Source organism: Penicillium psychrosexuale, assembly GCF_028828465.1.
Source record: "Penicillium psychrosexuale strain IBT 29551 chromosome Unknown utg000003l, whole genome shotgun sequence".
Classification (NCBI taxonomy): Eukaryota; Fungi; Ascomycota; class Eurotiomycetes; order Eurotiales; family Aspergillaceae; genus Penicillium; species Penicillium psychrosexuale.
Window position 1 is genome coordinate 4,933,193 of NW_026643188.1, and position 10,681 is coordinate 4,943,873.

The following is a 10,681-nucleotide window of genomic DNA, read 5'->3' on the forward strand; positions in this document are numbered from 1 at the left end:
TCTATTCGAGCTTCAACCTCTTTTCCCCTTCAGAAAGATCATGCAGGATCTAGCTGTTACATATATCTCTCACCGCTTACCGAGCCGGTGATGTCGTCAAGAAAGAAACAGAAGAAGGATAGCATTCATTTTGTCAATGCTAGACCCGCCTCCGAGACCGAACGACTGAAAGCCCAGCGTCTGGTGCGTGCCCATGTCGGACGTTGGATCTCAGAAACAAAGGACCGATCCGCAGGCGAATCATCCAATTCACGCATCCGACCTGTCCGCGCCTTACCCGCCGTTGCGCACGCCGGTCCCGGTCCTGGTCCCGGTCCCTCCTATACCCTCGTCTCGCGTCCCTCGAGCTCCCATCGTGGGAGCAAACCCGGTCAATTCACCTTTACGCACAACTCCCGCTCCAACCAGGCTGCATACCGAGACTCGCCGTTTCCGCCATCACAGGCCAGCGATAGCAGTGATAGCAGTAGCAGCGATGATGCGAGTACCGTGACCACGTTCTCCTCGGAGGCGTTGGCTGTCATCCGGTTCAATGATCGCTCTTCTCCTGAGCGGCTTGAACGGAACCTCTCTGGAGTCTTCGACCCCTTTGCCACATACCCCGCCCCGAAGAACTTCGAGCCAGAGATGATCAATCTGTCAGAGCGCTATCTTACGGGCGTTGTGTGGCCGGGACTCGCTCCGCGGCCACTGAATGTCAGAGCTGCGGCTAATAAATGGTTTGATCTGTCCATGGCGGACCCGGCTTTGTTTACAGCCTTCATGTTTGGCTCGCTGTGTCATCTCCGTGTACAATGGCAGAATAACTGGGTGCCGGGTACCGTATTTGGTCAGAGAGAGCGTCGTGCGCTGCAGCTGTGTGAAATGGAATCGATCAAGCTGATCAACCAGGCTGTTCGTGACCCCGATCGCGCGGTCAGCGACGCTGTTCTCCTCAGTGTCATTTGCATGGCTCATCATCAGGCAGAGGAGAAATTGGTACAGCAGCACCGCAGAACACCGTTTAATCCGCCTTTCCTGAGACTACAATGGATCGATGTCTACGGCTGTCTGCCACCGAATATGATCCATATCAAAGGACTGTTGCAGTTGGTCAAACTGCGAGGTGGATTGCCAAATATCCCCACAGAGGGTCTCGCCGCGACAATTTCCTTGTATGTCTCGATTCTTTTTGGTTTCTTACTGACTGCCCTTACTGACCACTCACAGCTCGGATATCATGAGCTGCAGCGTCCTCTGCGTCCACCCATGCTTCGATTTCTGGCCCCTTGCCGATTCCCGATTAGGCTGGTCTGTCCAAGAAATGCTCGGCTTCGGCCCATCAGACGTCGACCAGGGATTCGGCCATTTGCAGGAAATTGGCGCCACCCACCAAATGGCAGAAGCCTTCCAAGCGGTGCACACTTATATCGGGATCATTAAAGTGAGCCTGAATTTCACACCAGATACCTCTTTGCTCGCCGACCAGCGTAACCTGACCCAACATACCCTCCTCTCTCTCTCTCCAGCCTCAGACATCACCACCTTTTTCTCTCATCCCACGCGTGCCGCCACCTATGAAGCCTGCCGTCTAGCGGCACTAATCTTCGGGGTCGGCGTTCTCTTCCCAATCCCCGCCCAGAATACTCCCCTCAATACCCTGGCGCGCCTTATACAGGCCGTCCTCTTCAAACCCTCGTCCTCGGAGCTGTGGTGTTCACCATCCACACGCGTCCCTCTCATCTGGGTCCTGACCCTCGGCGGTATCGCAGCGAACGATGCTCCCGAGCGCGCCTGGTTCGCCTCTGCTCTGGGAGATGTTACTCGCAGGACTGGATTGAATTCATGGGCCAGCATCAAATCCGTCCTCGCAACTATGCTATGGTACGATGCTGCCTGCGACCGGGCTGCAGAGGATCTCTGGCAGGAGAGCGCTAGTAAATATAGCTATGTCATCCAATGAGCAGCCCAAATTCATCATTGGGAATCTCTCTGAACCTCATGAAGCGCGGATACATGCGCTTCCTCTCCGGATCTGCCGTGAGCTGCAATGACGCAGACCAGCCTTCCTATCGCTGTCCTTCGAATCTCATTTTCACTATCATTGTCATCCTCGATTTTCTTTGAAATGGACATACAAAAAAATATTGGGCTTATACCATCGCAATCACCAGCGATATTAACTTGGACATGGGGCATGCATAGATATACCTACTGGGCATATCGATGATGCGTAAACCTGCCTAAACTCGCCGTGCTGTGAAACCCGAACACTGTCACCACCACTCCCGGGCCCGGGCACTACTCTTTCTTCCTTTTTGGATTGCACTGGATATAATAGATCCGCTTTTGTGTCTGGATCTGGATTATAATATGCACTGGCATAGGGGGTGGCTTCCTCGCGCCCTATTGTCGTCTTTGGATGTTTGGGTACATCCGTATATAGTACATCTCTATTTGGGTAGCAACCATTCGAGATATAATACATAACATTCTAATGTTCACGTCTCCGGATTTCATATTCCAGTCTTCATTGCTATGGTCCTCTCGTATTAGTGCTTGTAGGATTTCCCTAAATATCCTCAAATCTCCCATGTGCCATCCTCATATCCAAGCACATTCACATTCATAATCATTCTTAGATACTTAATACAAACAAGGCGCCTCCGTCATATAAAGCCCATAAGATCAAGCTCCATACACTCTCCCAGGTGTTTCATTCCTCAACAACGGCTCCCTCTCCCTGACATCCTGATGATGCTCACCGTCACCCTTATCCCCACTCAAAACACTCGTCTGATAAGCAACAAACCCAACAAGTGCACTGCCAACCCCAGCAACCAGCACCGTAAGTCCAACATTAACAGGCACAGGATCTCCCCTCCAAACCCTCAACGTAAGCGCATCAAGTCCCGCCTGCGCAAAATTCCCAACACCAGCAAGACAAATAATAAGCCCGTACACCTTCCCAAACGTCGCAAACCCAAACACCTTAGCCGCGTAGTCCGATACAGCAGTGTAATAGAACGGTCGGTACAGCACGAAGAGAATGATATTCCCATAGGCCGCGGTCGGATGCGGTATACAGCCCAACACGCCGATGACGGTCGCCGACACGACAAGGATGAAGAGCACAGTGCGCGTCTGGAATACGTCTAGGAATGTGCCGATGAACGGCACGGAAACGAGTCCGCCGACTGGTAGGAGAATGTCGAATGTTGTGTTTATTTGTGCTGCTTTCTCGGCCGAGAGCAGGTAGGTGTATTGTGAGCGCAGCGTTGCGACGAAGTAGTTTATGCGTAGCATCATTAGAACAGTGAAGGCTGTTATTAGTGCGAACCATGGTGTGCGTAGTTGGTACAGTGCGCTATGGCCGTGGAGAACGCCCCAGATTCCGCCTGGTGTTGGATGAGGAGCGGTTAGTTGTTGGTGCGTTTGGGAGGGCGGCGTTGGAGTGTCGTGGGCTCCTGTGGTGGTATTTACGTCGAGCGAGACGTCGATGTTCGTGTGGAAGATGGAGTCGTTGATGCCATTGCCGGACATTACGGATGCTGTACCATCATCTAGTAGACCTTGGATCTGGCTGACGATGCTTTGGCGACGGAGTCGTCTGTCCATACGCTGACGCTCGCGCTCGCTGCGGTCATTGACCGTGTCATCTATGCGATCGCGCATCTCATCTGCAACCTGTGCTTCGGCTTGTTGCACGAGTTCGCCGGCGGTTTTGTAGGATGTTGATGGCATTATCAAGATCTGTGCTGCGATGATGAATACCGGTACGATGAGGTATGCGGCGAAGAAATTGTCGATTGATACGATGCCATGCGTGTGTTCGCTTAACAACCTGAAAAGGAGGAATAGAGCACTCGAAGCGTCGAAGGCGCCTGTCAACATTGATAGGATCAGGCCTGATCGTTTGGGGAATGTATTTGATAGATGGAAGGATGGGATGAAGACGAATGGACCGCCCAGTGCTAGGAATAAGTAACCCGGGATGTATCCATCGAATGGAAGCTTGTTGGCTGTCCCAAAAAGTACTGCTCCTATGGCGAGACATATACTGCCGATGATTCCACTGACTCGTGGTCCATACGTGTCTAGGATTGTGCCTACAGGTAGGGCTGAGACATTGGTTACTACAGCGGCGATAGTAAACATCAGGTTTAGCCTGTTGCGTGTAAGTAAGAGTGATCTCCAACCACGGGGGAAACATACCGAATTTCTTGCCCGTAGCATACATCGACATCTTTCTCAAGCTCCGCCTGGGAGCAGAGGTCGCGATATACTTTCTCTCGAATAAGGATGGGCTTGAGAGCTGCAAAGCCGAAAACAACCCCAGCCGCCAGAAAACAGTATACAACTGCCGTGCAAACCTGGGCTTTTATATGTTAACATGTCACTGTATATGAAAAGACGTATAATGTGAGTTCCATCAACCTACCAATCCTCCTAGCAGCGCTCACTTCATAAGCACCAGTAGTATCTGCCCAAGGCGGCGTGCGAGCAATGGTCGTCTCTGAATCATGCGCAGTCCGCTCAGCAGATCCCAGTCCCGGCACTGGAGCCGGACCCGCACGTCCTTCGGGGGTAGTCGTCGGAGACAAACCCAGAAATGAGGGCCCGAAAAACGAGGATCGATCCTCGTGTGGATCCTCTGGGCTTTCATTCCAGCCTGGCCCCGCATACGGGTTGAAATTCAGTCTGCTGTATGTGGAGGGAAATGAAGATGAAATGGATCCCTCGGGCAGATCCTGGTAGGAGTCGGGGTCCGAATCCTCCGATCCAGGGTGGCTGAGGATGGCCGCGGGGTTGCGTTCCCATCCTTCAAGGAAGGAGATGCGATTTAGGGACATTTGGCATTATATTTTGGGATTGACTCAGTTTCACCACAGTAGTAAACAGAAACAGCTGTGTAATTCAAGCTTTTCAGGGGCTACGAGACCAGCAGGGAGCTCCAAAGATAAGAAACTTCGAAGTTGGAATAGCTTGGTTTGGGATATGCATTGATGCCTTGGATTCAAGGCTGAGAGGTATCAGTTTCAGGCATAAATTTCAGGCACCACATGACTCTCCTTCCTCTCTCTCTGGTCTCTCTTCCTCTCCCCACACAGTTCATTCTCCTGTTCCTGCTCCAATTCAACCGTGGATTGAAAATTCTGGTGCTGATCAAATGATGAATAATGCAAGTGGCTTTTCGCCCCGGAGCATTTGGCCGAAAGAGGCAGCTGGTAACAGAAAGCCCCCCACATATGCAAATCCCATTTGTTTGGTGTTTGGACCGTTTTTAACTTTATAGCTCTGTTCGGCGTACAACATATTGAAGTGCCTCTGAGATCGACAGGGTTTCCACGGGTTTGGAATTAAAATCTCATTTTCATCGAAGATCCACCGACAACCAGGATTGATCAAGGCCTGGTACTCCTACCTCACACGGAGATTGCCGGCGCACCTTGTCATGGTATGAGAAGGTCCCTGTGAGTGATCCATGTAGGTCCTCCCGTACCATGTGGCTGGACCGTACGGTGCCTGAACCAGGACTGGTGAGGCCAATCGGCAAAGGAGACCCCGAACGACTTCAACACTAACCTCGTTCTTATTTTCGTTTCTAATTTCGTTCCCGTTGCTTGTCGAACGCTTGTGTCTTTTTATCTTGAAAGGTTTTAAGTTCTGACCTGACAATCAGCCCCGGATTTATACCGATTTATGTCCGGACACCTTCTGAGGGGGTCTTTAAGAATAGGTTCTCTACATTGCAGACACAATTGACGGCAAGAGGCAAAAGGAAAAGAGGCAAAGAGGATAAACACAGGCCCGGTCAAACTCCTCCGTACACTCCTCCGTACCGAGTCCAACTTCCAATGTCTCGGCCAACTATCATGCCGAGAACCCGATTCCGGAACTTCCATGACATGTCACAGGATCTTTTCTTAGGTAAACGATCAGAATCTTTTCGATGAAACTTAGTCTGATATGTGGGGGAGCCAGCCACCCAACCACGACCAACGCCAGTCTGCCTAGACTCCCGTGGAAATTGGACCTTTTTTAGACCCGTGATGAGCTCGGATATTGAACGTTTCCACATTCGGGATATGGTTTGAGCTAATTTCCAGTACATTTGAAACCCGCTATTCGACATTTCAACCACTGTTAGCTCTACGCTCCTCGAACTAATCTCCAATTAAAACGTAGCCGCTGGTAAACCCCAAAAATAATACGCAATCCGTTAGTGATCTGCCAAATTTTCGGTCCCCACACCATCTCGCCTGGGTGGGCGTTGGTTAGTCTCCCAATAGACATCATGGTTGAGTTTGATAGTCGGACTGGCCGACTTACCCTATTTACATATCTCACCCTCGGGCCTGGTATTCCAAATATGCTTTCTGGAAGATTTCCTTGTTTGCGATTGTACTTTTGACTGCGTAATGAGGGGATGGTCAGTTCTTGTGATTCGTTACGCGTACTCGACCTCGACTAACCCGTCGTTTCAGCCTCACATGTCGTCTGCGCCATCTGAAATGTACGTTGCCTGCTCCAAATCTCTGCTCTCGGCACTAACAGAATTAGGTGACAAATCCGGTTCGAAATGTCTCCGCTGTCAACGCTCTGGTCGCGAATGTGTGCCGGCCCCCGGCAAATCTGAAGAGATCTCTTTCCGACACGGCCAGAACCCATCCTTGCGAAAGGGGCCTCCGAGATATGGCGAGAGTGATCTTGCTTTCCCGGACGACCAGGTCTGGGTTGAAACGTCCTCCAGCTGTATGTGGAATGTGCTCCGTGTCTGTTTCCTATACTGATTTCTTGTAGTCCACTTCAAGGACGAAACAGATCAGACGGCAGCGGAATACTATGTTGTACCTGTGACAAGGCAGGCGTCGACTTCACGGTCATCGTCTGAAAATTCCACGCCTCCATCGACGATGGATTATTCATTGGCAACTCCAACCCTCGTCCTTCCTGCTTTTGCAGGATCTCAATTGGGCTCTAGATCGAATTCTGGGAATTCGTCACGTGCGACCACCACGCCCACGCCCATTGGCCACCCGAGGCTATCCAATGTCACTGAAGCCTTTCTGTTGCGACATTTTCAAAAGTACCTGGCGCCGTGGGTAAGTTGGTCTGTTATCAAATTCGCCGCCTTTCCACTAACAGCCCAGCTCGATGCATTCAATCCCGAACGACACTTCTCAACAGATGTCATCGAGCGCGCGACCCAATCCCCATTACTACTGTATGCTTGTCTCGCAGTCTCAGCATGTCACCTATCCCGAACAACAAACTCCATCGCCGGCGATGTCGCACACGGATATCATGAGCGCTGTATCTCAATAATGTTGCCGGTCCTCGACAAGCCCGAGTTCGAAATCGGAATCGACATCCTCCTCTCGTCAACCGTCATTCTACGATTCTTCGAATCAATCTCCTGTGCGTGGACCACCAATCTTCAACGCAAAATAATTACCCCCGGCTAATGCACTCAACAGCCCATAGTCCCCCAAACGACCAACAACACCATCTTCTGGCCGGTTCGGTATACATCAGCTCCCACGTGGACTCAGCTATCTCGGGCGGACTGGCATCGGCTTCTTTCTGGGCCTATGTCATTCAAGATATTCAATTCGCGCTCACGTACCAGAAATGCCTCCGCTTAACATTCGCGCCGTTCGATGACCGCCTGCGACGATGGTGGGCCGCCAAACCTGCCCTGAGCGACGGAGACTGGACAAACCGGGCAATCTGGCTATTGGCCGAGACTATCGATTTCTGTTATAATATCTCCGGCCGAAGCCATGACGGTAGACTCGGGAGTGCGGGGGAGGCTGCGCTCAGGCACCGCATTCTTGAGTGGGAGCTTGGTCGACCGGATACGTTTGTGCCGTTGCATATCTCGCCGGCGGATCCTGGGAATGGGAAACCTTTTCCTGTTGCGTGGTATACGAGCCTGTGGCATGGTATGTGATATAAGCCTGCGTCGGGGATGAGGTGCTAATTTGGATCTAGCTACTGCGGTCCAGCACATCTGTCTCACTAAATCGTTGGTGCTCATTCGCGAACTTGAGTTTTATGATCGGAGCATGTTGCATTTAGAGCAGCCTGTCAAGTTAAGGGTTTGTCTTCCGCCCTGAAATACCTCGATTTTATGCTGACCCCGACAGCATGATCTGGCCGAAACACTTAATTTCATGTTCGGCATCGCCACATCTGCCGACGACGATCCTTCACTGCGTATCACGGCTTGTCACGCACTTTTTGCCTGTATGTTCTGTTCGCATTCTACGAGGGGGAGTTTACTAATATGCCTACAGGCGGCTCATGGGTGGAAGACCCTGTTGTACAGACTTTGCTGATTGACCTCCTTCGTCGAACTGAAAGGGAAAACGGCTGGCCGTGGGGATATATGCGCAACCAGGTCATGCAAGCGTGGAGGCCGATATAGTTATATACCCAGTTTATTTACATATAATATGATATAGACCAATTAGAATTGTTCTTAGGCGCTGATCGTGCTGTGAGGCTCAGGCAGCTCCACCAATCTGATCATACTACATATTCATTCTGCGACAGCATCAGAAACAGGACCTATCTCTAATTCATCATCAAGCAAGATATGATAAAGTTATACGAACAATTGGTAAGTAGGCAAGTCAAATACCCGCTGATATACCCCATTTTCACTATTCAAAAGCTGTAGTTGAAGATATATTCACGGTGTATTTCTTTTAAATGTAAAGATGAATAACGATCCTACACTCGACCACTGATACTCTGATACAGCCAGTCTCTCCATTCCTGGTCATTCAAGATTGATCTTACACGAGCCTCAAGCCACTCCGTATTCCCCCAAAATCCCCATGATGCCTGGAATCTACACCAGTCAACCAAAGCTGTTTCCCAGTGCCGTTTGAATGCTTCCCATTCGTATAGCTCCGACTCCTCTGACTCCTCATCCTGGAGGAGACTCATACGATACCGCTCTAGCAGTGCCCTTTCGGCATCACACATTGACAGCTGTGCGGGCAAACTCCCATTGCCATCAACTAGCATATGCAGCGGGACCGAGCAGGTAAACAATTTGGCAAGGTCACAGACTCCCAAACCGAGCCCGACATACTGGAAGTCAAAGAAGGCCACCTTGTCTCCATTAGTGGTCGTGAAGAGATTTTCCGACTTGACATCGCCATGAATATAAGACTCAATTGCCCTCCCGCAGGGCGTTAGGAACAACGCAACCATCTCCGCCACGGATAGTGAGCACGCTTCCGAAACCCCGCACAGCGCATCTGACCACTCCGAGTCCGTGTCCTGCGCAAGAGATGCGTACTCTTTACGTCGCGTTGCGAGGTACGTATATCCCCCATTCAGCCACAGCCCGCTACCAACATCCTTGTCTGGGCTCTGTCTCTGCCTTCTATTGCGTTCTTCAAGTGGCGGCAGAATATATCCGTCAAGACTAGATGGCAGTAGTTTCCTTGAGCAGCCGTGGAATCCAGCTAGCCAGTCTAGCGCTGCGCGAACCTGTGCGCGGTTCAGTGCACCTCTCTTCTCACCCGCGACGGGGAACTCAGGACGCAGATCAACCATGATCGTAGCCATAAGACCGCTGAGTTCCGACGAGTCTGCCGAGTGGTCCATGTCGCGCGTCGAGGCAACGCATTTGGCTATGGCTATGTTGGAGCTCAGCTGAGGGACTACTTCGCTATAGAAGTACTGTTCCACCTCATAGCTCAGCATTTTTCGTAGATGGCCCTCGTCTGCAGTGCTGGCGCTTTTTCGGGGCGGTGAGATGAGTTTCAGGATGAGGGGATACGTCGTCCCCACAACGCCTGGCTCTACCCCGCACAGCTTGCTGAGATGTTCGGCTGCTTGGGAAGTGGTGGCTCGCGCTGTAATAGCGCATATTTGTCCATAGCCGGCCCATAGGGTTTGTATGTTGGTGCACGAGATGAGCTCGAGCGAGCGCCATGAGAGCATGATGCTAGCGACACGGTTGGGGTCATGAGGGGCCATTTTGCTGAAGGCAGGTCAAATTGACCGCAGGCCACGAACAGCATATGCTCTTCTCGGATATTATTGCTCTGGTTTGGAATGTGGGGTGTATAGTAGATCTTGATTGCGAAGCTGTGCTGTGAAAGTGTACGGAGCTGCGGAGAATGCAATTCTCCGAGACGTATGAATTTCAATGGGAGGTTGATGTCGATATAACCTGGGATGTTTATATCGGGTCGTCCACGTGGGTGACATGTGACATTGACATCGACAGGGAAAGTGCGAGGGAACTGTCGCACTTTAGGAAGGCACATGGATTTGGGGTATATAAGGACCTCCCCCCATTTCTCCTCTTCTCTTCCTCTTCTCCTCTCCCCATCCCTCTGACCACCATCTCACCGTAGCCCCCACGAGACAGCGCAGGCAGAGGGTCCTGTAGCACATGCTGCTTCACCTGCCACAGGGACCATGACATTACCATATGTATGAGGTCCATGTAGGTCTGCATCAAACATCAAGCCGTTCCTAAAGTCGTGGCTCTCATTTCCATTTGACGAGTCCCACGGAATACATGGGGGGTGTAAATCTCCGTAGCCGAGAACGCGTTCTCAGTACAACAGAGAAAATAATTGGTTGCCATTATACTGTTCACTAGACTATTCCTAAGGAATGAGCCTTACTCTTACTGCCTAGATGAAGTGTTCCTTGTAATTCACTA

At 51.1% G+C, this 10,681-nt stretch overlaps 4 protein-coding genes across 4 annotated transcripts; 2 read left to right on the forward strand and 2 right to left on the reverse strand.

The window, feature by feature from the left end:
- Window positions 1–90: 90 nt before the first annotated feature.
- On the forward strand, window positions 91–1,942 carry N7518_005724 (uncharacterized protein; the record flags this gene model as incomplete). Its single annotated transcript, XM_057186651.1, has 2 exons — window positions 91–1,154; window positions 1,210–1,942. The coding sequence occupies 2 exons, from the start codon at window positions 91–93 to the stop codon at window positions 1,940–1,942; spliced, it is 1,797 nt and encodes a 598-aa protein (XP_057043421.1).
- Window positions 1,943–2,667: 725 nt separating this feature from the next.
- Window positions 2,668–4,832, reverse strand: N7518_005725 (putative MFS transporter Fmp42; the record flags this gene model as incomplete). The annotated part of the gene is made up of 3 exons (XM_057186652.1): window positions 2,668–4,147; window positions 4,195–4,357; window positions 4,421–4,832. 3 exons carry the CDS (start codon window positions 4,830–4,832, stop codon window positions 2,668–2,670), a joined length of 2,055 nt encoding a protein of 684 aa, XP_057043422.1.
- Window positions 4,833–6,401: 1,569 nt separating this feature from the next.
- Window positions 6,402–8,413, forward strand: N7518_005726 (Zn(II)2Cys6 transcription factor; the record flags this gene model as incomplete). Its single annotated transcript, XM_057186653.1, has 8 exons — window positions 6,402–6,412; window positions 6,468–6,496; window positions 6,544–6,735; window positions 6,784–7,401; window positions 7,461–7,928; window positions 7,978–8,084; window positions 8,133–8,232; window positions 8,283–8,413. 8 exons carry the CDS (start codon window positions 6,402–6,404, stop codon window positions 8,411–8,413), a joined length of 1,656 nt encoding a protein of 551 aa, XP_057043423.1.
- A 308-nt stretch (window positions 8,414–8,721) lies between these two features.
- Window positions 8,722–9,984, reverse strand: N7518_005727 (uncharacterized protein; the record flags this gene model as incomplete). The annotated part of the gene is made up of 1 exon (XM_057186654.1): window positions 8,722–9,984. One exon carries the CDS (start codon window positions 9,982–9,984, stop codon window positions 8,722–8,724), a length of 1,263 nt encoding a protein of 420 aa, XP_057043424.1.
- Window positions 9,985–10,681: the final 697 nt, after the last annotated feature.